Source organism: Hippopotamus amphibius, chromosome 12 (genome assembly GCF_030028045.1).
Source record: "Hippopotamus amphibius kiboko isolate mHipAmp2 chromosome 12, mHipAmp2.hap2, whole genome shotgun sequence".
NCBI classification, from domain to species: Eukaryota; Metazoa; Chordata; class Mammalia; order Artiodactyla; family Hippopotamidae; genus Hippopotamus; species Hippopotamus amphibius.
This window is the reverse complement of record NC_080197.1, coordinates 3,271,937-3,296,178: the sequence shown is the minus strand read 5'-3', so window position 1 is coordinate 3,296,178 and position 24,242 is coordinate 3,271,937. Positions and strand designations below refer to the sequence as shown.

General features: G+C 40.1%; 2 protein-coding genes across 2 annotated transcripts in view; both read right to left on the bottom strand.

The window, feature by feature from the left end:
• The window catches only part of SYCP2 (synaptonemal complex protein 2), a 69,207-nt gene extending 50,516 nt beyond the window's left edge, over window positions 1–18,691 (bottom strand). The window contains 9 exon segments of the mRNA XM_057702321.1: window positions 547–581; window positions 852–937; window positions 2,864–2,949; window positions 5,095–5,119; window positions 5,377–5,481; window positions 6,272–6,400; window positions 7,212–7,355; window positions 8,260–8,317; window positions 18,599–18,691. Of these exon segments, the coding sequence (XP_057558304.1) occupies window positions 547–581; window positions 852–937; window positions 2,864–2,949; window positions 5,095–5,119; window positions 5,377–5,481; window positions 6,272–6,400; window positions 7,212–7,355; window positions 8,260–8,283 (634 nt within the window). The 5' untranslated portion in view covers window positions 8,284–8,317; window positions 18,599–18,691.
• A 2,011-nt stretch (window positions 18,692–20,702) lies between these two features.
• On the bottom strand, window positions 20,703–24,154 carry PPP1R3D (protein phosphatase 1 regulatory subunit 3D). Its single transcript, XM_057703972.1, has 2 exons — window positions 22,803–24,154; window positions 20,703–21,670 (listed from the first exon to the last, which is right to left on the bottom strand). Exon 1 carries the CDS (start codon window positions 23,821–23,823, stop codon window positions 22,924–22,926), a length of 900 nt encoding a protein of 299 aa, XP_057559955.1. The 5' UTR covers window positions 23,824–24,154; the 3' UTR covers window positions 20,703–21,670; window positions 22,803–22,923.
• Between the last annotated feature and the right edge of the window lie 88 nt (window positions 24,155–24,242).

Genomic DNA, 24,242 nt, shown 5'->3' with positions numbered 1-24,242 from the left:
AACTCACAGAAAAGTCTATAAATTACAGGTAATCTTTGCTTTCCTTTTGTATATTATGATGTTTACATTTATTTTAAAGTACTTTAAACTAGTGGTTTGTTCTATATGTAAATCACTACATCAAAATTTTCTCATATGAAACTTAGGAAAGAAAATTTGAGCTCTTTTAATGAAAACATATTTTACAAACAAATCTATCAATTCCAAGAATATTAAACCTCCAAATTTCATAAAATACATTTGAGAAATTTCTTAGCAAAAGGAATTCAAATCTACTGGAAAACTAAGTTACCATTCATAAATCCACCATTAGGCACAAATTATATTTGACAACTCCTGTCATCATACTTAATTATATTTTTTAATCCCACAGATATTTATCCTTTAATTACTTATTAAGGTAATTAAAAATTGCTTGATTATACACAGTTTATAATTTCCTCACATAATTTCACTACAGTATAATGTTAATATTATTTTGACTAGTTAGATATATTAATAAATTTGGAATAATTTCAAATATGAATTTTGAAAAAACAGACTTACCTCCAGCATCTAAAATCCTTTCTCCCATACTACTCCTGTGAATCAAAACAACAGGTTATATACTAGACAAACAGCAATTAAATAGAAAGCTCACATGTTTGGGGGGGAAAACGCTTCACTAAAATTTACAATTGGTTAGTATTACAGACTTTGGCAGAAAACACATCCATAAATTTACTAGAAACCTACAACAGTTTATCATTTTTAATCATTAATGCAATTCAGTTGCCTTATTTGCTTTATAAAACATCCTTTAAATTCTTGACTTGAACCACTAATTAAAGAAATACAGCACAAATTATTACATGAGAATTAACATTTCTTGGTTACAGAGTATTTTCCTGGCATCTTGAGGCATTCTGTCCAGCACAGCATTCATTTTTTTTAGAGTCTAGAAAAAAAAAAGGTAATCCATTAACTTCGTATCTTCAGTGAACCAATAAGTATTTAGAGATTTATTCTAGGTACATAAACTTAGAAGTCTGTTTTCTCTTAATCACAGCATTTTATGCAGGGAAGGAAAGATGGAGCAAAGAATATAAAGTATAAAATAGCAAATACAGGAAAACAAAATATAAGATATCAAAAACAGAATATACCACGATTCCTGTACTTAAAACAGTTATACTCTTTGCAGTATGACACATGGTTATTATTACTCTAAGAGCTAAGGAAGTAGAAAGTATTACCCTATTAATATTTGTTCTTATGACTATACACATGTACCTATATATATACACACACAAATACAGGTTATTTTTAGCATTTAAATACTTAACTCCTAATATCTAGATGGTACAGTTTATTTTCATGAGTTATATATGTATACATAAACCCACATTGTTATGAATTTTCAATACACATTTAGGTAATATTGGGCTGGCCAAAAGGTTCGTTCAGTTTTTTCCGAAAGCTGGCTCTAGTAGCACTCAGTTGTCTTCAACTTCATTTGAAACAATTTTGTTAGATTGTATGTGACAGTTGTCATATCAGCATGCATTTAAAAAAAACTTATCAACACTGGTAGATTTTTGTGTAGCCATTTTAATATATAAGATGGAAAGAAAAAAAGCAACATTTTTGGCATATTTTGCTTTATTATTTCAAGAAAGCTAAAAACGCAACTGAAACACAGAATTAGATTTGTGCAGTGTATGGAGAAGGTGCTGTGACTGACGGAATGTGTCAAAAGTGGTTTGTGAGGTTTCGTGCTGGAGATTTCTCACTGGACAACACTCCACGGTCGGGCAGACCAGTAGAAGATGACAGCAATCAGATCTAGACTTAATTGAGAACAATCAACGTTATCCCACGTGGGAGATGCTGACACACTCAAAATACCCAGATCAAGCACTGAAAATCATTTGCACCAGCTTGGTTATGTTCCTCACTCTGATGTTTGGGTTCCACGTAAGTAAAAAAAAAAACCTTCTTGATCATACTTCCACATGCAATTCTCTACTGAAACATAACAAAAACGTTCCAATTTTAAAACAAATTGTGACAGACGATGGAAAGTGGATACTGTACAATAATGTGGAACAGAAGAGATTGTGGGGCAAGGGAAATGAACCACCACCAACCACACCAGAGGCTGGTCTTCATCCACAGAAGGTGATGCTGTATATAAGGTGGGATTGGAAGAGTCTTCTATTATGAGCTCCTTCCAGAAAACCAAACAATTTAATTAATTCCAACAAGTACTGCTCCCAATTAGACCAAATGAAAGCAGCACTCTATGAAAAGCGTCTGGAATTAGTCAACAGAAAATGCATAATCTTCCCTCAGGATAAGGCAAGACCACATGTTTCTTTGATAATCACGCAAAAACTGTTACAGCTTGGCTGGGAAGTTCTGATTCATCTGCCATATTCACCAGACATTGCACCTTCAGATTTCCATTTATATCGGTCTTTACAAAATTCTCTTAATGGAAAAAATTTCAATTCCCAGGAAGACGGTAAAAGGCACCTAGAACAGTTCTTTGCTCAAAAAGATAAAGTTTTGGGAAAATGGAATTATGAAGTTGCCTGAAAAATGGCAGAAGGTAGTGGGACAAAATGGTGAATACATTGTTTAATGAAGTTCTTGGTGAAAATGAAAAATGCATCTTTTATTTTTTACTTAAATACCAAAGGAACTCTTTGGCCAACCCAATATATTCATCATGTCAGGCAATGAATTAAGGCAACAGAAATACACTACATGATAATTTAGTGCCAAGATAAAATAATTATTCAATTTGACAAATTGCTACCAAACTGTCTTCACGTTCTCTTTTTTAAGTTTTAAAAGAAAATCTAAAAAATGACTTCACCTCCTGCTGAATACAAATATTCACTCTTGAGTCAATAACCAGGGCACAAATTCGAGGCATGAAACTTTCCACTACTTGCCTTTTACCTGGAAACAAAAGTAAATTATTGACAAATAAGTATTTTAAACCCTTTTAAATGACAAACTTTTCTTATATGAGTTAATGGAAAGGACACACTAGTTCAGTTCAGAAGAAGGCCCATGGACTGGCCTGGGTACCAGAAGCATGAAATTCAGTCCTGGTTCTGCCACTATGTAACTTTGAAAAAACACCACTTAACAGATGTGACTGATTTTAACTCTGGCAAAGTAATAACCCCAGATCCAGCTTCTCCTTTTAGATATTTAAAGCAGTATTACTTTTTTGGATATATAAATATAGTTCAAAACTGGAAACTTCTATTTTAAGGTTTTTATGAAAACTGACCTCAGTAATTTATAGTCATACCTCCAAAATTCCAAAACTGCCATTAACACCCCTCATGAAGATCTAAATATCTTCACCTATTTCTAAAATTTGACCCTATTCTCTGAAAAGACATGGTTTTATTAATACTAAATATATTAAGAGGAATTTGCTACATGCTAATTCATGAGGCAAATTTTAAAAATAATTTTAAATAATGGCAACACTGCAATAGAAAATGCACTTTACAAAGTGACTACTTTAAAAGAAAAAAAAAATCACTGAATTACATGAAAAGATAAAATGATTTACTTAAAAAAACCAGCTGGGTCACTTCATAATCACTGGTGCTTTAGGACTGTTTTCTCCCCTAAAAACTCAAGAATTTAGATTGTTATGTTAATTGCAAAGAAACCAATGAAAAGGTAGCATTAACTACTACTGAAAGAAATAAAACTGATCTTTTAAAACGTTTTGTCTTTGAATGCAGCAAATAGCTGTTCCTTTATTTATAAACAATTCACCAGCTTCAATGACCAATCTTACATAATTCTTCCCCAACCAACCCAGAGATAAATAACTTGAGTTTACTGTTTGGTACAGGGCACTGCCAAGCACAAGTGAAATGATGAGTTGTGACATGTTCTATATTCTCTGTGTACTACTGAAAATTTTGTTTCATTAGATCAAGGACAAACTATGGCCCACAAACCAAATTCAACTCACTGTCCCTTTTTGTATGACTGTATTCATCAGTGGGTACTCCTTGGAAATATGTGAATCTATCATGTTTTACTGAACCAGTAGTCTCAGGTGAATTTCATTCATTCTTATGAACTTAGCCATCACTTGAGTGAATGGCTTTGGCAGTTAGCTTGGGCCACAGAGTACATACTGTTTCTTAATCAATTCAACACCAAAGTCCAAGGCAAAATAGTGCTTATATGAGAAACTAATACTTCAGTAAAGTTATTTCAATGAAACAAAGTTCATCTGCAGTACAAGTAATGTCCAGCTGCTTTATACACTTCCCAGGCTGTCAAAAGCTAAGACAGAAGTGACATCTCCGTTTCTAACACAAATTTATAGGGGATATATTTTTTCCAATCTCCAACTACAGATCCAGCAGTGTTTTTGGACGCTGATGTAGGTGCAGAGGAAATTTCCATATTTCAAAATTCATTTTAACTGTGCAACTGAGGAGCGTCCACCTAACCTTCATTGGAAATTGATTACTGTGCAATGCAACGGCATTCTAAAAGGCAAATATTAAGAAAAAAGTCTAATATAATTATATAAATGCTTTCCAAATGATGAATATGGTCAGTTAAAAATCATGCTCATGAACTGATATCAGTATTTGGCATTATCTGCATGAAAAGACATTTTCTAATATAATATACACAAAATATCATTACAGATAAGCATGAACAAATGAATATCTGCAATCAATTTTTATAACAAACACTAACTCTGAACCTTAAGAGAAATGTCATCTCAAAAAAGAGTGCTATTCCCCTCATTAGCAGACCTGTATTACAAAAACACTGCTCAATTACTATTATATTTTGAGTTGCATCAATAAAACATGTGTGGAAATATGTTTCCCTTCTTGTTAAGTAAGTACCTATGTAATATCCTCAATTTTTCTCTTGGCCCAGAAAGCCTAAAATATTTATTATCTGACCCTTTACAGAAAAAATGTGTTGATCCCTGAATTAGGTAATGAATTCCTAATATTAGAATGATACTACAAGAATTGCAAAACTATACCAAAACTCTAACAGCAAATTATTGTTGCAGTAGAAATAAAATGTGTATTATACCTTCATCATCGATGTCATGTATGACCTGAGAAGAAAGTGAATAATACTTAATTTAAAACTTACTATCTTATATTATAACCCACTACAAATAATATTAAAATAACAGGTTACATCTGAACTCACCACATAACTATTTAAGTTTTATGTATTAACTAATTAATTAATCAGGGTACATGCACTAACCAATCTTTTAGTGACTTTTAGTCTCCGGGCACATAGAACACAAATTGTTTTTAAATAAACACATGCTTTGTAACATCAGTGAATTAATATGATTGTTACCATCAAAAGATCAAATAAGTCTTCTATCATATTTATAATAGCTTCATCTTTTGAATTTCCTTGACTCAGAATAATCTCCTTGGATTTTTCAAACCAGACGACCATGTAAAAAAATAAATGTATACATTAGTTGCTGTGAATTCAATTTTAATAATTTTAAGAACATACTCATATAAACAGTAAACCTAAGAATAAAGAAACATTAAAAATAAAAATTCCAGTATTGCATCAAAATAAGTTTATGCTCTTAAACACCTTCACTGTTTTTGCTTTTTGGTAACTCACTATATGTTCGCATTTTTTAGATGGGAATGGATGAAGTTAATCCAATTCCAAGTAGAAAGTCTTTATTCCCCCCCTTCAAATTCTTAGTTCACATACATTCATATTCATAGATAAAAAATAAATTATCGTAACACATTAGATTATTTTGGCATTGTTACTATTTGAAAAGTATTGGTATTATTTTATTTTTATTAACTAACTCCGACGTTTGAGTACACACTATGTCTTAAGCATTATTCTTGGTGCTGAGTATACGACAATGAACAAAACAGACAAAAATCAATATCCTACATTCTAAAATGGGAAACAGATAGTAAACAATATAAAAAGAAAAATAAAGTTAGATAGTGACTAAGGTGAGCTAAAGAGAAAATAAAGGCCTTAGGCAGTCTTATGACCTTAAATTCACACGATTATCAAGGACCTTGTATACAGTTTCCTTGTGATCTTTATTTTTCTAATATATACCACAGGTTGCAAAAATATTTTATCTCAAAGTTTTATATACAGTTCCCAAATTTATTTTTTCAACAGTTTGAACCATTTAATTAGAAAACATACCTTTAATCATATTTCCCTCATACAAATATGTTACATATTGTATACTTATCTTTTGGACTAGTCCTTGTTTTATCATAGTTAGAAGTCCAGCTTGCCCCAATATACTGATATTTTTGCTACATCTTCCAAAAGAAACCAAAATGGTTGAAACAGTTTGGATATCCTTTTTATTAAGCTCCTGAAATGCAAATTATACATTTAAACATCTCTAAATACAAAATAGAATGGTACTGGCACTGTGCTGGGAGTGCTGTTATAACCCTCGCAAATTCTGAGCGTTAGTCATCATCGTGATCACAGTCTCCATACTGCAAAGGGCAAAATGTGGTATAAAAAAGACAACGTGCTTACAGCCACTCAGCGAGCGAAGGACAAACTCAGTACAAAAATGCAGACTTGTATAAATTCAAGAAACTTTAGACTTATGATGCAATGAATCAGTTACCTTCCATTCTAAAAAGCTCTATATATTTAACTAAGGGATACAAGAAATTTTTACTCTTTTAGATTTGTAACAAATGTCAAATTCTGGTGGAGACTGTTAATAATCACTTTTTCTAATGTATAAAAATACTTTATACATGACAAATCAAGTCCAAGGTTTTGGATGATTTTTATTTGTTTTTGTTTTATTTTTCTAAGCACCACACAACATGAAGAATATGCTGATAGGTTTTTAAAAAATTGATCAAGTTGTTTAAACCTCCAACAGGTAAGCTATTTTTCTCCAGTTTCAATAACAGTTACTAATGGTAACACTGTGTAAACACAGATTTTTGTATATATTATTTAGGAAACAACAGTCCAACATGTTATTTGGGACTCCTTAAATACACACAAAAAGCAAGTGATGAAACAAGTATCTATTTATACAATTATAAGTGAGCTTGCCAAAGCCTTTTTATTCATTTCTTCCAAAGGAGTATCTCTTCCTAAAAGGCAGAGATACTAATAACTGTAACAATCTCTCAACAACAAAGAACATTTACCCTGCAGAGAAGGTCATCCAGCTTGTGCAAAAACTGCTTGCTGCATTTAATCTTCACAGCTTTACAAACATCAATTTGTAAAAGTGTTTTCAAAGGTTTGAAATCATTTTTCCTTAAAGCATCATCAATGCATTTTTCCAAGTGCTGAAGAAACAGAGAATGGCACACATATTGAATCAAAACCAAAATTAGTCACTTTATGAAATCAAGTAATTTAAGAATTATTTTCACGTTTAAAAATTCTTAAATGAGCTTATAAAATATCCATTCATTTATTAAAAAAAACTGTCCACTATTACATTCAGAGTAACAGAATTAGAGATTAAATTTCTTTGATAATTAGATCGATATAGGAAAAATATATTTTGCTAATTTTCCACTTCATACTTCTTATTGGAAAGTCATCATTATGTTAAACTCAACAAAAACCTGTTAATGAAGGAAATAAAAATCAACTTTACAGAAACTAATACTTAATACCATGGATAAAACCCTAACTTATCTATCAACTTCTTCATGAAGTTTAAATAGTAAAAAGAAAAAAAAATTGCATAAAGACAGGTAAAAGTATTTCTTTAGAAGCTATATCAACCAATATAACTAAAGCATTACACTCACACATAATTTATTATTTATTATATTCTATATTTATAAGCTTTACAAAATCTGCCATTCCTGCTATTAAAGTACACCACCATTAATAAGGAATTTTCAAACAATAATATGATTCACCTAAATGCAACTATCCTACAATTTTAAGCCTTGCTATAAAAGTATTCAGGCATAAATTATACATAAATCAGTGTATAATTCATTTCTATGTAAAAGGCATATATAAACAATCTTTAATACTTTACATTCTTAGTAAGCTTTTGGAAACAAATCTATTGAAAAATAAAAGGATAACATTTTTATTTAAATTGACTCAACCATTTCAGAAAAACAAGTAAGCTTTGCCTTTCCTAAAACTATAGCATTTAATACCTATAAATATACAAGAAGTGATTTTAGGAATTAAAATACTTCCATTTGGTCTAGGACTACATACCTGGAGATCTGGTCTTATTGGCATTTTGACTTAATTTTAAAACAGCTGGACAAAACACCTATAAAAGAAAGCATATAGTTTTTAAATCTTACAATCTATTTTATATTTTTATAGTTTAAAACTCTTAACAAACATAAATAAGCATTGCTGCTTATACCAAAGTCAATAAATGTTGTTTCTTCAAGTTCCTCACTATTTATGAAATTACTCATTTCAATCTGTCCAAAGAAGTTTCTGGAGGAAAGCCTGAAGATCATTTGTCCAAGCCTTCTTTTTTTACAGATGACTTAAATAAATATCAAAGTCTTGCCAAAAGGTCACAAAACTAGTCAGTGAAAGAATATAAACGTGGACCTCTCTCATCAGAGATTCCAAGTCTGTTCTAACTTTGGGAACAGGAAGAAAAATAATCTTGAATCAATGTCTAAATGAAATTTAAGCGAGTAATACAATATTTAAGATGGGAAGTATATGTAAGTATATTGCCAAAGATATATAAGAATATATAAATATGCAATGAAAAGAGGAAAAGATAACCTAAGCACATTTTTCTCTTTAAAGAAGAATGGAAACAGGAAATAGCTGGGTTACATTAAGCATCATCTTAACAGAAGCATCTAACATTTCCAAATGCAATTTGAATGTCTGGAGGTTAGTCCTATAAAGGAAAAGAAATAAAACAACCTTTTCTAGACATGATGACTAGAACAATTTTTAAATAATCTATACTATGAAGAGCTCTGTAATAGAATCACAGGAAATCAACATAGAGGGGCAATTAATTAACTAATCCAAGAGGAACACAGGACTGTGTATCTTTAAGGCAGCAAGAGGCACTAGTCAGTTTACTTTCTTGCAGACATGCCAGTAGCAGAATTTAAGTGCCAGTGAGGACGTACATAAAAAGTATACAAAAGGGATGAGCAAACAAATGCCCTGCATTTCCGAAGGTTACCTCTACATGGAAAACCTGATCCCCAGAGAAACATTTCCTCCATATGTATACAGAGCCAAGTTTAAAGATGATTTTGTAGCATTGTTCTAAATGGGAAAATTCAAAAGCACCTAGATGGGAGCTAGGAATGGGAGAGAGGGCAAGGAATGAACAAATAAAATGTGGCATATGATCATCAATTTTGTGAATGTAACAGATAAAATGAACCAGAATTTTAGATATTTGCAGCCAAACAGTATGTGATTAAAAAGCATGTTGCCAGATGATAAATACAGCATAATGCCACTTATGTGCAGGAAGAAACTTTGTATTATTTATGATTATATCTCTAGGTGCACATAAGTATACACACACTTGTGTGTGCACATGTGCATGTGTATGTAGAGAGAGACATTCACCTATACCACTCAGGACAGTTTGACTGTTAGCTTACTGGGGAGGAAGAGTAGAGAGTTGCACAGAACTGTAATCGGCTATTTGTCAAGGGGAAACCTCAGTTTAATGTGTAATTTACACTCATTTAACCTTTTAAAAAGTAAATTCACACTAAAATGCATGTAGGTGGGGTCCAAAACTTGGGATCAGTAAAATATGGGTTTGGGTTATTGCTAGGGAAAGGAAATTACCAAGGCCAGCCTTTGCAATTAAGCAGTGAGAGTCCAGCTGCTCCATCCAAATCTATTCCAGGGCTTAGCTGTGGTTTTGCCCCATCTGGTTGTGTTTGTTCTAGCTTAACTATTAAAAGGGTGATTCTAGGTCTGTGGCTAGCTGAGAGTTCCAGTACACCAGCAATGATTCAAAGATCACTAAATAGCTGGTAGTTGTTTTATCATTTTGCCTGGAAAATACTGGAAATGCAGGGACTCATTTGTTTGCTTTCCCAATTCCCAAGAAGGGGTGTACCTGTTTTCTACTTGGCTTCACTCTTTCTCTCATTCTTCCTAGGACATCACAGAATATGGAAATTTAGCCTGTATTAACTCAATTACGGAGGTAAGAAATAAGTATTGGAGGTGAGCAACCAATAGGGAGATTAATGAGGAACCATAAGAGTAACAATGTAGGCTACAGAACCCTGAGCATCCACCACTGCCACTATCACCACAGGCCTGAAAGCTTCAGAAGGGAACATTCCTTGGAAAAAAAAAGCCAAAGTTGAGAATATCACAGGATATCATAAAGGAACAAAATGAACAGAATAAAAAAGTTGAGATAAGGGGAGAATAAATATAGTGAAAATGACTATACTACCCAAAGCAATCTATAGATTGAATGCACTCTCTATCAAATTACCAACGGCATTTTTCTCAGAACCAGAACAAAAAATTTTACAATTTGTATGGAAACACAAAAGACTTGGAATAGCCAAAGCAATCTTTGAGAAAGAAAAACAGAGCTGGAGGAATCAGGTTCCCTGACTTTAGACTATGTCACAAAGCTACAGTATTCAAGACAATATGGTACTGGCACAAAAACAGAAATATAGGTAAATGGAACAGGACAGAAAGCCCTGAGATAAACCTATGCACCTATCGTCACTTAGTCTATGACAAAGGAGGAAAAAATATACAATGGAGAAAAGACAGCCTCTTCAGTAAGTGATGCTGGGAAAACTGAATAGCTACATGCAAAAGAATGAAATTAGAACACTCTCTAACACCAAACACAAAAATAAACTCAAAATGGATTAAAGACCTAAATGTAAGACCAGACACTATAAAACTCTTAGAGGAAAACATAGGCAGAACACTCTTTGACATAAATCACAGCAACACCTTTTTTGACCCACCTCCTAGAGTAATAAAAATTAAAACAAAATAAGCAAATGGGACCTAATTAAACTTAAAAGCTTTTGCACAGCCAAGGAAACCATAAACATGATGAAAAGACAACCCTCAGAATGGGAGAAAATATTTTCAAATGAAGCAACTGACAACAGATTAATCTCCAAAATATACAAACAGCTTGTTCAGCTCAATATCAAAAAAAACAAACAACCCAATCAAAAAAAATGGGCAGAAGACCTAGAGACATTTCTCCAAAGAAGACATACAGGTGGCCAGCAAACACACGAAAAGATGTTCAACATCACTAATTATTAGAGAAATGCAAATCAAAACTACAATGAGGTAGCACCTCACACCAGTGACAATGGCCATGATCAAAAAAATCTACAAATGATAAATGCTGTAGAGGGTGTGGCAAAAAGGGAACCCTCCTACACTGTTGGAGGGAATGTAAATTGATACAGCCACTTACGGAGAACAGTATGAAGGTTCCTTAAAAAACTATAAAGAGAACTACCATATGACTACTGGGCATATACCCAGAGAAAACCATACTTCAAAAAAACACATGCACCCCAACATTCATAGCAGCACTATTTACAAATAGCCAGGACATGGAAGCAACCTAAATGTCCATCGAGAGAGGAATGGATAAAGAAGATGTAGTACATATATACAATGGAATGTTACTCAGCCATAAAAAGGAATGAAACTGGGTCATTTGTAGAGATGTGGATGGACCTAGAGAGTATGATACAGAGTGAAGTAACTCAGAAAGAGAAAAGCAAATATCGTATACTAACGCATATATGTGGAATCTAGAAAAATGGTACAGATGATCTTATTTGCAAGGCACAGAGACACAGATGTAGAGAACAAATGTATGGATACCAAGGGGGAAAAGGGTGGGGTGGGAGGAATTGGAAGACTGGGACTGACACATATGCATTATTGATACTGTGTATAAAGCAGACAACTGATGGGAACATACTGTATAGCACAGGGAACTCTATGAAGTGCACTGTGGTAACCTAAACAGGAGGGAAGTTCAAAAGGGAGGGGATATCTGCATGTGTATGGCTGATTCATTCTGTTGTGCAGTGGAGGCTAACACAACATTGTAAGGCAACCATACTCCAATAAAAATTAATTTTAAAACATTGAGATATGAAGAAGAGATGCACACATTGCAGTATCTATTCAATAAGAAATCCAAAAAAAAAGTTTTTAAATAAAAAATAGCAGTGGGATGGCAACAGCTGAGTAATAGCCAAGAACTTTCCCCAAAGAAATATAAACATCCACAAATTGAAAGAGTCCATGGAATTCCAAGATCAATAAGAAAAATTACATCTAGAGACATTGTGAGGACATTTCTGAATAAAAGAGAAAAATCTTAAGTCACCACAGCAAAAACAAAACACATGCAAAAGAAAAAACATAATAGATTCTCTCTTCTCACAATGCAATAAATTTAGAAATCAGCTACAAAGGTAGCTTCAAACTTCTTATATATTTGGAAATTTAAACACATACATTTAAATAGTTCATGGGATATAAAAAGATAGAAATGACAAAGTATTTAAATGACTAAGAAAATGTGTACATATAAAAACCTATAGGATGCAACCAAATCAATACTTAAATTGCAATTCATAGACTTGGATGAATTAATTAAAGGTGAGAAGCAGAACTAACCAAAAGAGACTCACAGGACCTCCAGATAATAGTTATTAGACAAATCAAAATAACTGAGTACTGCATACATAATGATTATAATACAAGACTGAGAATTGTGGCAGAGAACTGAAAACTGGGGTGGGTGGTAAGGAAGGCCACAGAAAAAAAGACCAAATAATTCTAAAAACAAAACCAGCCAATAACAAGATTATTAAGAAAGAATAAAATGGATGGTTTTAATAGCAAATTAGACACAGATGAAGTAAAAGCTAGAGAAATGGAAGTGGTATCAGAAGAAACTATCCGGAATGAAGCAGAGGCAAAAATATGGGGGGAAGAAGAAGTCAGATCAAGAACACAGAAGATAAGTTATAAAGTCCAATGTATGTGTAACTGTAATCCGAGGAGAGGAGAGAGTGAATGTGAAGCAATACCTAAGAAATGATGACTGAGAAGTTCCCAAAACCAATAAAATACATCAAATAGATTTTTAAAAACCCATGAACCCCACTGGTGGGGGAAAAAAAAAAAACCCTGGTGCACCACTGAAAACTGCTGAAAATAAAAAATCAAAATCAAAAATCAAACTGCTCTCAGAGAGTAAAAAAGACAGGTTACTTTTAAGTGGCATCAATAAGACTGGTAGCTGACCAATAGAAACTGTGAAAGCCAAAAGACTTAGAAAAGTAACTTCTTTAAAGTGCTCTAAGATTGGACTTAAACTACACATTGGACGAATGGACCTAACAGACCTATATAGAACTTTCCATGGAACAGGAGAACACATTCTTCTCAAGCATGCAAAAAATATTCTCAAGGATATATTATATGTTAGGCCACAAAACAAGTCTTAAAAAATTTTCTTAGACTGAAATCACATCAAGCATCTTTTCTGACCACAAATTGGGCAACCTAGAAGAAATCGAACTTAGGAGAAACATACAAACTATCAAGACTGAATCATGAAGAAACAAAATCTGAACAGACTAATTATTAGTAAGGAAATTGAATCAGTAATCAAAAACTTCCCAATAAGAAAGGTCCAGAACCAGATGGCTTCACCAGTGAATTCTACCAAACATTTAAAAAATAACTAACACCAATCCCCAAACTCTTCCAAAAAACAGAAGAGAAAGGAATACTTCCAAACTCATTTTATTAGCCGGGCTTATTCTGATACCAAAGCCATACAAGACCACTATTGAGAAAAGAAACTAGAAAGCTCTGAAAGAAAAAACTGCAAGCTATAATTCTATAACCACCAAAAGTACTATTTAAAAATAAATGGAAGAGAGAGAGAGATGCGAGGATGGAAGAAGAGTCAGAGCAATGAAACAAAGCATGAGAAGGATCTGACCAGACACTACTGGCTTTGAAGATGGAGGATGAAAGCCACAAAACGAAATGTGGGTAGCTTCTAGATGCTGAGAATAAACTCCCTGCCAACAACCAGTAAGGAAATGAGACTTTGGTCCTACAACCAAAGGGCACTGAATTCTGCCAACAACCCAAATGAGCAGGAAATCAGTTCTCCCTCAGAGTCTAAAGGAACAAACAGAGCCTAGCTAATACCTTGATTTTAGTCTAGTGAGACCCATGTCAGACTTCTGACCTATAAAACTGTGGGAGTGAGCCAGAGAGACTGGTTCAAAATGGCAAAGTAGAAGGACATGTGCTCACTTCTTGTAACAGCACCGGAATCACAACTATGTGCTGAGCAAACATCAACAGGAAGATCAAAAAAGATACTCTACATCCAAAGACAAAGGAGAAGTCTCAATGAGACGGTAGGAGGGGAGCAATCAGGAGAAAATCAAATACAATCTAATACATCCTACAATATATCTGAGCAGTATTCATTTAAATTATAAGGTAGTCAAAAACAAAGAAATCAGAAACATCTGAGAAACTCACAACCAAGAAGAGACAAAGGAGACGTGATAATCAAATGTACTGTGGTATCCTAGAGAACAACAGCATTCAGTAAAAATGAAGGAAATCTGAGTAAAGCATGGACTTTGGCTAATAATAATGTATCATCACTGGGTTATCATTTTAATAAATGTACCATCCTAATCATAAAAAAAAGAAATATAGTTCAGATCAGACTGTTCATATCTTTTATGATTCAATAATTATTTGGCCTAGATGTTGAGAAATATTTTTTATGAAAGCCACAATCAGAAATAAATAATGCCACAAGATTTTGAGCTATTTTGTTGCAATTATCAAGACAAGTTAAAGTTCTCTTAGTGTTATGCCTTTGGGAAAAGCAAACTCTAAAAAGAGAAAAGGCTAAAAAGCAGAAGCAAAAGAATCATGTTGATGGAAGCCTGGATACTTTATTCTTTTCACACATAATAAGTAAGAGAGTTAATTTAATCACAAAGTTGCACTCACAGTCTGGAACAAGCCAGTGCTTTAAGAATAATATTAGAGGGACTTCCCTGGTGGCCCAGTGGTTAAGACTCCGCCTGCCAATGCAGGGGACATGGATTTGATCCCTGGTCCAGGAAGATCCCACATGCCAAGGAGCAACTAAGCCCATGTGCCACAACTACTGAAGCCCGCATGCCTAGAGCCCATGCTCCACAAGAGAAGCCACCGCACTGAGAAGCCCGCACACCTCAACAAAGAGTAGTCCCCTGCTCGCCACAACTAGAGAAAGCCCAGGTGCAGCAACGAAGACCCAATGCAGCCAATAACTAAATAACTAAATGACTAACTAAAAAAAAAGGGTAAAAAATAAATGGAAGAATCATCCTATTTGTTATTAAAACATATTACAAAGTTGTAATTACTAAAAACAGTATTAAATGTGAAATAGACAACAGATCAATAACCAAAAGAGAATCTAAATGCATACCCAAGTATATACTGGAACTTCATATATGAGTAAGAAAGTTTGCAAATAATAAATGTAAATTAGTCAATAAATGCCCCAAATGGCATTGGGAAAAACGACTCACCATATAAAAAAATAAAATTAGGCCCCCTATTTCCCCCATTCACAAAATAAATTAGATGAATTAACTACCTAATGTAAAATGAAAATGTTTAGAAGGAAACAGGAGGATACCCCTATGACTTTGCAATATGAAAACAAAGCATAAAAAGTAAAAAATATGAACTTTTTGTACATCACTGTCTCTCTCTCACACACAGATACATAAATTCTTTAAGGAATCTCTATTCACTCAGAATCCGGTACTCAGTACTGGCCCAGCAAGCCCTATAACCATGAACATACTTTCACTCTCATAACTCATACCTTTCCAGGCCAAGAGAAACATTTCTCTTGCCTATCTATGCCTTTAAAAGTAGGGGACTACAGTTAATTACACTATTCTGTTTATTTTGTATGTTAGAAATCTTCCATAATAATAATAAGTTTTAGGGACTGGGACGGGGGAGGGGAGCTGAAACAATGCAGAAAAGATTGTAGGTTGTGCTGTTACTGACACTTTAGTCTCTGCTTCAGAAAGGACGTAAAATTTGAACAACCTAAGTGCTCAGGTAAAAGAAAAGACATTGTCAAATCCTTTCTCTGGCAGAGAAAAGCTACAGTTGATTCTTGCATAATGAAAAACTGCTTCCTAATAGTGCCAAACATCTATTTTCTTGCTTCTCTTTGTATTCCAACTTGTGGCTCTGGAAGTACTAGCAACTAAGTGCACAGTATTTCCAACAATTGCACATTTTGTAGTTCTGAGCAATTCCTGCTATTCTTTCATTTGTGTATAGGTAAATCTAGACAACCACATGAACATGATATGGACTATTTACAGTTAGGTGGCAAGCAAACACTAGAACAGTGACTAAGTTTATTTCATAAAAATATTTAATAAGATTTATTTACTCAAAAATAATCATTTCAGTGTTATCAGAACAATTTTAGTTACATTAATGTTCATTAGTAATTTGTATTTACCTTCATTTTAAGAAAATTTTAATATTTCAGAAAGTATTAAAGAAACAGTACTTTACTTTTTACACTTATTTCATGTTTTTGGTGAAAGTATACTCAAATTAGTACATTTTGAACAAAATTATATGTTGTTTTAATCCTTAACTCATACTGTCAATACAGCACAAAATAAGTAAAAATCTTGACTATATTTACCAATTTTGCTAAAAGGAAAAAAAGTTTATGAAACGTGATAATTTATGAATTATACAGGTCATTACTTATCCAAAATTCAGTAGTCGATCATCAAATATCCATAATAAATTCATTCAGTTATCTTTGATATTCTGCCAACACTCAGTCATAAAAATAACAGCTTCACACATATTTTTCTAGTTTGTTGCAATGAAGGCATTTGCGAGAAACTGAAGACTAGAACACTGTATTTCATGACTTGAAAACTTGATTAAAAAGTTTAAGTCCTTAAAATATTTCAGGGGCCTCTATTCATACTCTTTCCCTAGGGTCAGCAACTGTTGGGGCAGGCCTGCCTATTACAGTACATTTTCCTGCATCACAACTGCAGCAATTTGAATTTACAATGTAATTTACGAAGTTACTCCGAGACAAGAAATACAGCATAGAAGAATTACTTATGGCCAAGAGGCACACAAAGCTAACGGGATGGTTTAGTTCCTAGCCTACTCTTGTGCAAGAAATCAGTCAAGGATTAGGAAAATTAATTAGTATCTACACAGGCAGGTTTTTTTTTTTTTTTAAAGGAAGGAAAATGAACAATTCAGTGACTCCTCCCTGCCTTCCACGGCTGAGCGCACACTGGCTGTAACAGAGCCCAAACTGAGTACCAGCCATTAAGCGACACAAACACCTGCAGCTGAGAGGAAAGGCTAAGTCTAGCGGGAAACGGTAAGCGATACACTTATCTTTTCACCATCGTGAGTAAACGATTTAAAACATCTTTACGAAGTTCTACGCACTGCAACAGGAACAACAGAGCGACCTAGGAGACCTAGCACAGAATAATAATTTTTCAAGAAGAGTCTGGGTGGGGGTGGGGGTGGGGGCGTCAACTAGGCAGGCTTGTCGCTCCGGTTTCCTCGCAGGCAACACAGACCTTGTGACACAATGAATGAGTATCTGCAGGCGGGTAAGAGGATTAAGGCTTAAAAAGCACCCGACTTGACGGAAGCACGCATTTTCTCTCCCCAAAGCTGAATGAAGGCGACCGAGTCCTCTCCACCCCCGGAGCAGACAGGCAGCGGCTCAGGGTGCGAATCGGGGTACTGACCGCGAGCGGGGGAGGCGCCGCCGCCGCCTCCTGTCACAGCCACCACGGCGACACACGCTACGGCTCGACACCTGTGACGGCGTCACCCACGACACCCAGCACACACACCCCTCTCGTCCTCCTCCTTCTGGCACCGAGGACACCAGGGGATGTGGGTACCCCCGGAAAGGGGGACCGCGGAGAAGACGCCCTCGGGGAAAGGCTGCGGGCCCTGGGCCGAGGCCTGGGCGGCGGGAGGGGAACACGTACGTGCACTGAGCGCCCGGGGAAAGCGGAGAGCACGGCCGCCGCGAGGCCCGGCGCTGAGCCCGCCCCAATCCCCGCCGCCACACGCCTGGGCTCCGTCGCGTCGTGTCCCAAGCGAAGCGCGGGGGCCGCCGCGCCCGCTCCGAATGCCCGAGCCGCGTCTCCACCCGCAGTCCGATTCCTCTTACCCCCGACCAAGACACCCGCCGCCGGCCCCTCACGCCCGCACGCCCCGCGACCCGTAGGCGCGAGACCCGCGCGGCCACCGGGCGCCCCGCCGGCGGCCGCTCCCCTCAGCCCCCGCGGCGCCGCCCCGGCAGTTTCCTCAACGGCTCCGCCTCAACCGTCGTCGGGAGGCTGCTCGCACGCTCGGCCGCCCCCGAAGGCCCGGCCGACGCCGCAGCTTCCCACGCGCGCCCCGCGGTCAGGAGAGTCCTCCCGGGCGCCCAGCTCACCCTGCCAGGTAGAGGAGACCTCGGCGTGGCGCTCCGGCACCCGCCGCCCCCGCCGCGTGGCTCCTCCGCGCTTCTCCGCGCCTCAGCTGCCGCCGTGGCGCCTCACACAGCCTTGGGAAGGCGGGAAGCGCCCGTCCAATCGGCGTCGAACGCATAAGCATCGCGTCCAATTAGCGCCGCCGGCCGGCCAGGCCCCGCCCCTCGTACCGGCGCAGGCGCCGCTTGAGGCCGGAACTAGGGGCGCCGAAGGGGGCGCCGCTGGGGCCTCAGGTGAGTGGGCGGCGCTCCCAGGCCGACCCCGACCTCTCACCCCGCTCGGCCGGCGGTCGCGCCGCACCGCCCAGCCCTCACCGCACGGACGCGCCTCGAACGGAGGCGCCAGCGTCCCTCCTTTGCCCTTGGGACGTGAACCTGCAGGGCTGGAAGCGCCGCCGGCCCAAGGAGACGCCTGGGCTCCCCACAGCCACCCGCGAAGGCTGGGAGGGGCCGCAGAGACACGGGGGCACCGGGCGCATCTGTGGGGACGCGGTGGTCAGAGTCCCTTGAGAGAGGCCCACGCAGTGAGCCAGCAGAGGGCAGCAAAACCTCTCCGAGCTGGTCCCCGCTGACCGCCGGGCTCCGCCCCACCCTGCCGGCCACGCCCACCTCGCCCCGACCCCCGCTGGAGGGCCTCGCCCAGGTCTTCCCAGTTCCGCGGCTCTGCGCCCCGCCCCGCCCCCCCGGCCACGCCCGTCCCGCGGCTGGCCCCGCCCCCGCCTTGCCTGTCACGTCCTGCTGCTCCCCGCCCCGCCCTCCCGGCCACGCCCGCCCCACACTGCCCCTGCACTCCGCGGCTGGCCCCGCCCCCGCCTTGCCTGTCACGTCCCGCTGCTCCCCGCCCCGCCCTCCCGGCCACGCCCGCCCCACACTGCCCCCGCCCCGACCTTACCTGTCCGGCCCTGCCTTGTCCCGCCCCTGCCAGGGTTTCCTAGAAGCAGGTGCCCAGAGTCACTGCTGCTCTCGTTAGACAGAACCCAAGACCCCTGGAGGCGGAGCGCTGAGGCCATCTAGGCTTCGCACTGAGCGGAATCATCAACAGTGTATTCCCAGGATTTTTAGAGTGTTTCAACTTAAAGTATCAGTTTAAATGATAAAAGCAATGGATGCTTGTGGTTTAACTATTCAAGCAATTCTGAAATGATTACAGCAGACGAGCACGTCAAAAATAAAAAGTAGTGATTTCTCACCTTGCCACTCTTTAGTAAAGAAAAACGTTAGGGCCCTTTTTATTGTTGCATGTGTTCAGAAAGCCCAAGGATTGTTTTGTAAACATCAGTAAACTACCACATGGAAGAAAAAATAATTCATTTTATTTAATCTTATTTGAATTGTTTTCAAATAAGGTTTTCCATCTAAAACAATAATCTTAAAACCTATCAATCATAATCCAAATGGGCTTTCAATTAAATTTAACAAGCCCTTACTGGGAGCATCTTATCACATGGCAGAGAGAGGGCAGGCTTTGGCGTGGGTTTGAACGCTAACTTTGCTACTTACCAGCTGTGGGTCTCTAGGTGAATTACTTAAACCTCTCTGAGCTTCCTTCTTTTCAGCCGAGAAAATGGGGAACTCATCTACCAGGTGGTGCAGTTTTCAGAATTAAATGAAATAAAATACATACAGCACCTAGCATTGTAAGCAAACAAATAAGAGAGGACACAAAGTGTTAGTTTTCTTTCCCTGTGTTCAAAGCTTTGTAATTCAGTGAGGGTCACAATCTGGGGTAGGGGGGAGGCAGCTACATACCAGTTATTCCATACGCCAGCTTCAATAAGCACTGAGAGAAGTACAATAACTATCTCATCCCCCAAGTCCCCCTAGAGCTTTCTTCATATGTAATACTGACCTGGCATAAAAGGGTGTATTTCAGTTCCTCAGACACATGCACAACTATGCTACTGAAGCTGAGGTGTCATCATACAATGCACTTATTTATTCTGGCAAGATACTAAATGTGACAGCATTTTAGGAAGGATAAGACTTACGTGTGAAATGACAACACATTTCTAAAGCCTTGTTTCACAGTAATTAGACCACAAGAAAAACACACTTCAACAACTTGTGCACATATACTTTAATATTTAGGCTTAGGTGAAGTCATCTTAAATGGCAGGTATTAAAATACGTTTAGAGAGACAACCCCACAATTGCACGATCCACAGCAAAATTTGAACATCTAGGCCACGTAACTGTTTTCGGGCCTGAAAATCTCCTTATGCTGTCCCAAGGGTTTTTTATTAACTAGACAGGTAATTTAAACTTTAAAATTTTTAAACACTGATCTTTTTTTCAAAGGCATGTGGAGGTTCTCTTAATACTGAAGATATAACATTTACTTCATATTCTGTGACCAGAACCTTTTCAGCAAGTGACCTTCACATGGATCATGAGATTCTCTACATGCCTTTACATAGCAGTACAATTGCCAGCTCCAGCTCATACCTGAATGCTCTGGACAACTGCCTTGCACACTGGGCCGGGACCCAGGGCACAGCAGCCGAGGCCCTCACAGCCTTGCTGACCTAACTGGACAGTTTGTCAAATAGCAGGAAATGCAACCAGGCTTCTCTCCCTCTTGCATGTCAATGGAGTACACAGTGCTAATAGCCAACGGTTGTTCGATTTAATCACAATATTTTAAATCAAAGTTCTATATTCTTAGATCAGAAGGTACCAAAGAACACCAACCCTGTTGCTGGAATTTTAAAAGCACTGAAGTTGCAATTATAAAGAAGAAATTGGTTAAAAGGCAAAACACATCCTTTACATACTTATTTGACAAACGGCAACAAATGTTCAAAAATTTAGAGTTAATTCATTGGTGACAGCTATCACAAAATTGATCACACTGGTTTCAGCTGTCTCAGAAACCAGCTTCCAAAGTTGGAGACCATGTCCATCTTAGCTTGGGTTTTCACACCTCAGTGCTAGCACCTCCTGTCAGACCGCCACTCAGCACCAAAAGAAATCATCAGCCCCTCACTGAGAGTTTTAAGTTGTTGTGGCACTCTGCAGGGACAATGACCTTGACTTCTTGGTTGGAGATTTAAAGAAAAAAAAGACAATTTAACATTTTAAAATTGGGAAACAAGTCCAGACAAGATTATATATAAACTTTTTTATCTGAAGGCACAAAGAATAAAGTTGACAAGTAGCTGATAAAGCCAGGCAGATATAAATACAACTTAAAACAATTAAAAAGTATAAATATTTGTGTATTGTTTCTCCTCCAGTCTGGCTGTTGCTGAAAATACCTGCTAATTCCATTTGGTAATGTGACTTCTGAAAGATGACTGTCGGAACCTCTGATGCTTAAGAAGACATAAAGCGAGTCACCTTAATCATCAAAAAGGTAATCACCAAGGGCATCGTTGCCCGAAATTTCATACTTTTGCCAGAAAATTGAAGTAAGGCAGAATTTCTTTAAATATTTAGGTAGTTCAAACCTAAACAGAATGGCCTGATAAAGTGCAGATACATAATTATCAAGTGTGTACAAGAAAAATACATGAAGTGCTAAGAGAGACTGCAGAAAGGGCTCTTCTGCTAGTTAAAAGTTTTAAGCGCTTTCCTCCTTCGCAGTTGCTGATGGAGGAGACACATAGCCTAACCAGGGCAGCCTGAACTCTCAGGAATGGTTGTATGATGACTGATGAGGCATAAATTTCTTGCCTATTAATAGTTTCCCGGCTGTGAGAAGCTTACAGACACTGGCCAGCAAATGCAATCTCAGGTTTTCCTCGTCCCAGAGCAGGAATGCCTCATGGGACCATGATGGGGGTCACACTGTACACTCTGTTTACAGTGGGGGCACACACACAACAAGAATGACTTTTCTTTTCTTTTTAGCTTATTAAATCCAGAATGTTCCCAAAAAGGCATCCACTAAGGGTAAAAGGTCCCCGCATCATAATGGTGATAAATAACAGCTATATTCACAGAGACCAAATCAGGACACATGCAGAAGCCACAGGCTTTCCCAGCGGGAGGATGCAGGCCTTTCCAAAACCACCTGTCTGTGCCTTCTTCAGGGGGGCCTATGCGCCCATGCATCTACCCACCCCAGCATGTGACACAGCTCGGCCTTCTGGCACCTGAGGCTACTCTTTAGACCAAGTGACACAGATGTTTCAAGTAGAAGACAGGATGACCACTGCCAGCACACCTTGCAGCGGGAAGCGAGGTCAGACGACTTTGGTTAGGGGATGGGAGGTGAGGACGGGCGACCGCCCAGATGCGAGAGCTCAGCCAGGACGTGCCGGCGGGTGCGGCCTGCGCGCGGAGGCTCAGATGAAGTGGATCCAGCTCTCCTCGCACTCCCCGCGCGGCATGTGCAGCGCGTGGTTGCGGCACGTGAGGCTGTAGTCGCGGCCATCGTTGTTGTCCCAGTGCTCGGCACCGGTCACGCGGTAGCGCAGCGCGAAGTGCACGCGGGAGCCGAGCGCCAGCAGGAAAGGCGGCACCGGGAAGCCGAAGGCGAAGACGTCCTCGGTGCCCTCGGCGCCCGCCGGCCCGCGCCACCGAGCCGCCACCTCGTGCGCAGTACGCCAGTCCGAGAAGGTGTAGCGCACCGCCACCTGCTTCTCGAAGGCCAGGTTGCGCACACGCACCGTACCGCTGATGCCCAGGTCCGAGCAGGTGACGCGCTCCAGACACACGAGCTGCCGCCGCAGGCGCTCCCCGAAGTCAGGAGCCTCGACGGGCGGCGGGAAGTCGGGCACCAGGCACTGCAGGGTGAACTCCAGGTCCTGGCTGCTGCAGCACAGGTCCGAGTTGATGGCGAGCCGCGACAGCACGTGCAGCGGCACGGACGGGTCGTCGCCCGCGTTGAACACCTTGACCTGCGTCAGCTCCAGGCCCAGCGCGTCGGCGAAGCGCACGCGGTGCTGCCGGCTGCAGCCCGGCCGGCATGCAGCGCCCGGCGCGCCCCCGCCCTGCTGGCGGCGCTCGGGCGAGCTGGGCAGCGAGCGCGCCCGGCGCAGGATGATGGGCCGCAGACGGGGGTCGCAGCCGGACGGCGCGGGTGGCGGCGGCGGGGCGCTGCCCGGGCTCCCGGGGGGCCTGCAGGGCCGCGACTCCCGGGCCGCGCAGCCGTCCAGGTCCGAGAGGCAGCTGAGGCTCCGCGGGGCGGGCTTCCGCAACCCGGAGGCGGCGGGGAGGACCGCCGAGCCCGGGCCCCTGGACATGGCCCGGCCGGCCGTCGGGCGATGGGGAGGTGGAACCGAGCGGCGGCCTCCCGACCCCGCGTCCGCTCCCTCGGGGTCCCCGGCCGTGCTCAGCAGCCCCTGGGGAGGGTCCGCCGGAACCGCCGCCCGCAGGGGATCCAGCGAGCGCGCCGCGCCCTCCCCTCGACCGCCACCTCACCCCTCGAGTCCTCGCCCGGGTTTTCCGCTTTGGGCAGCAGAAAAAGAGCTGGTTTCAAGAGATGCGGGCTCGCTCCCGCGGAAGCTTTCCGGGGCCGCGGCGCAGCGCGGGGCGGCGCCGGCCTTCTGCTTCCTCCGGGGTGCCGGCGTGGGGGAGGCGGCGTCCGCCCGGCGGCCCCTCCCACCCCCGGGCCCCGGCGTTACTCACAGGGCTGCAACTTGGAGGTGCAACTTCCCGGCGA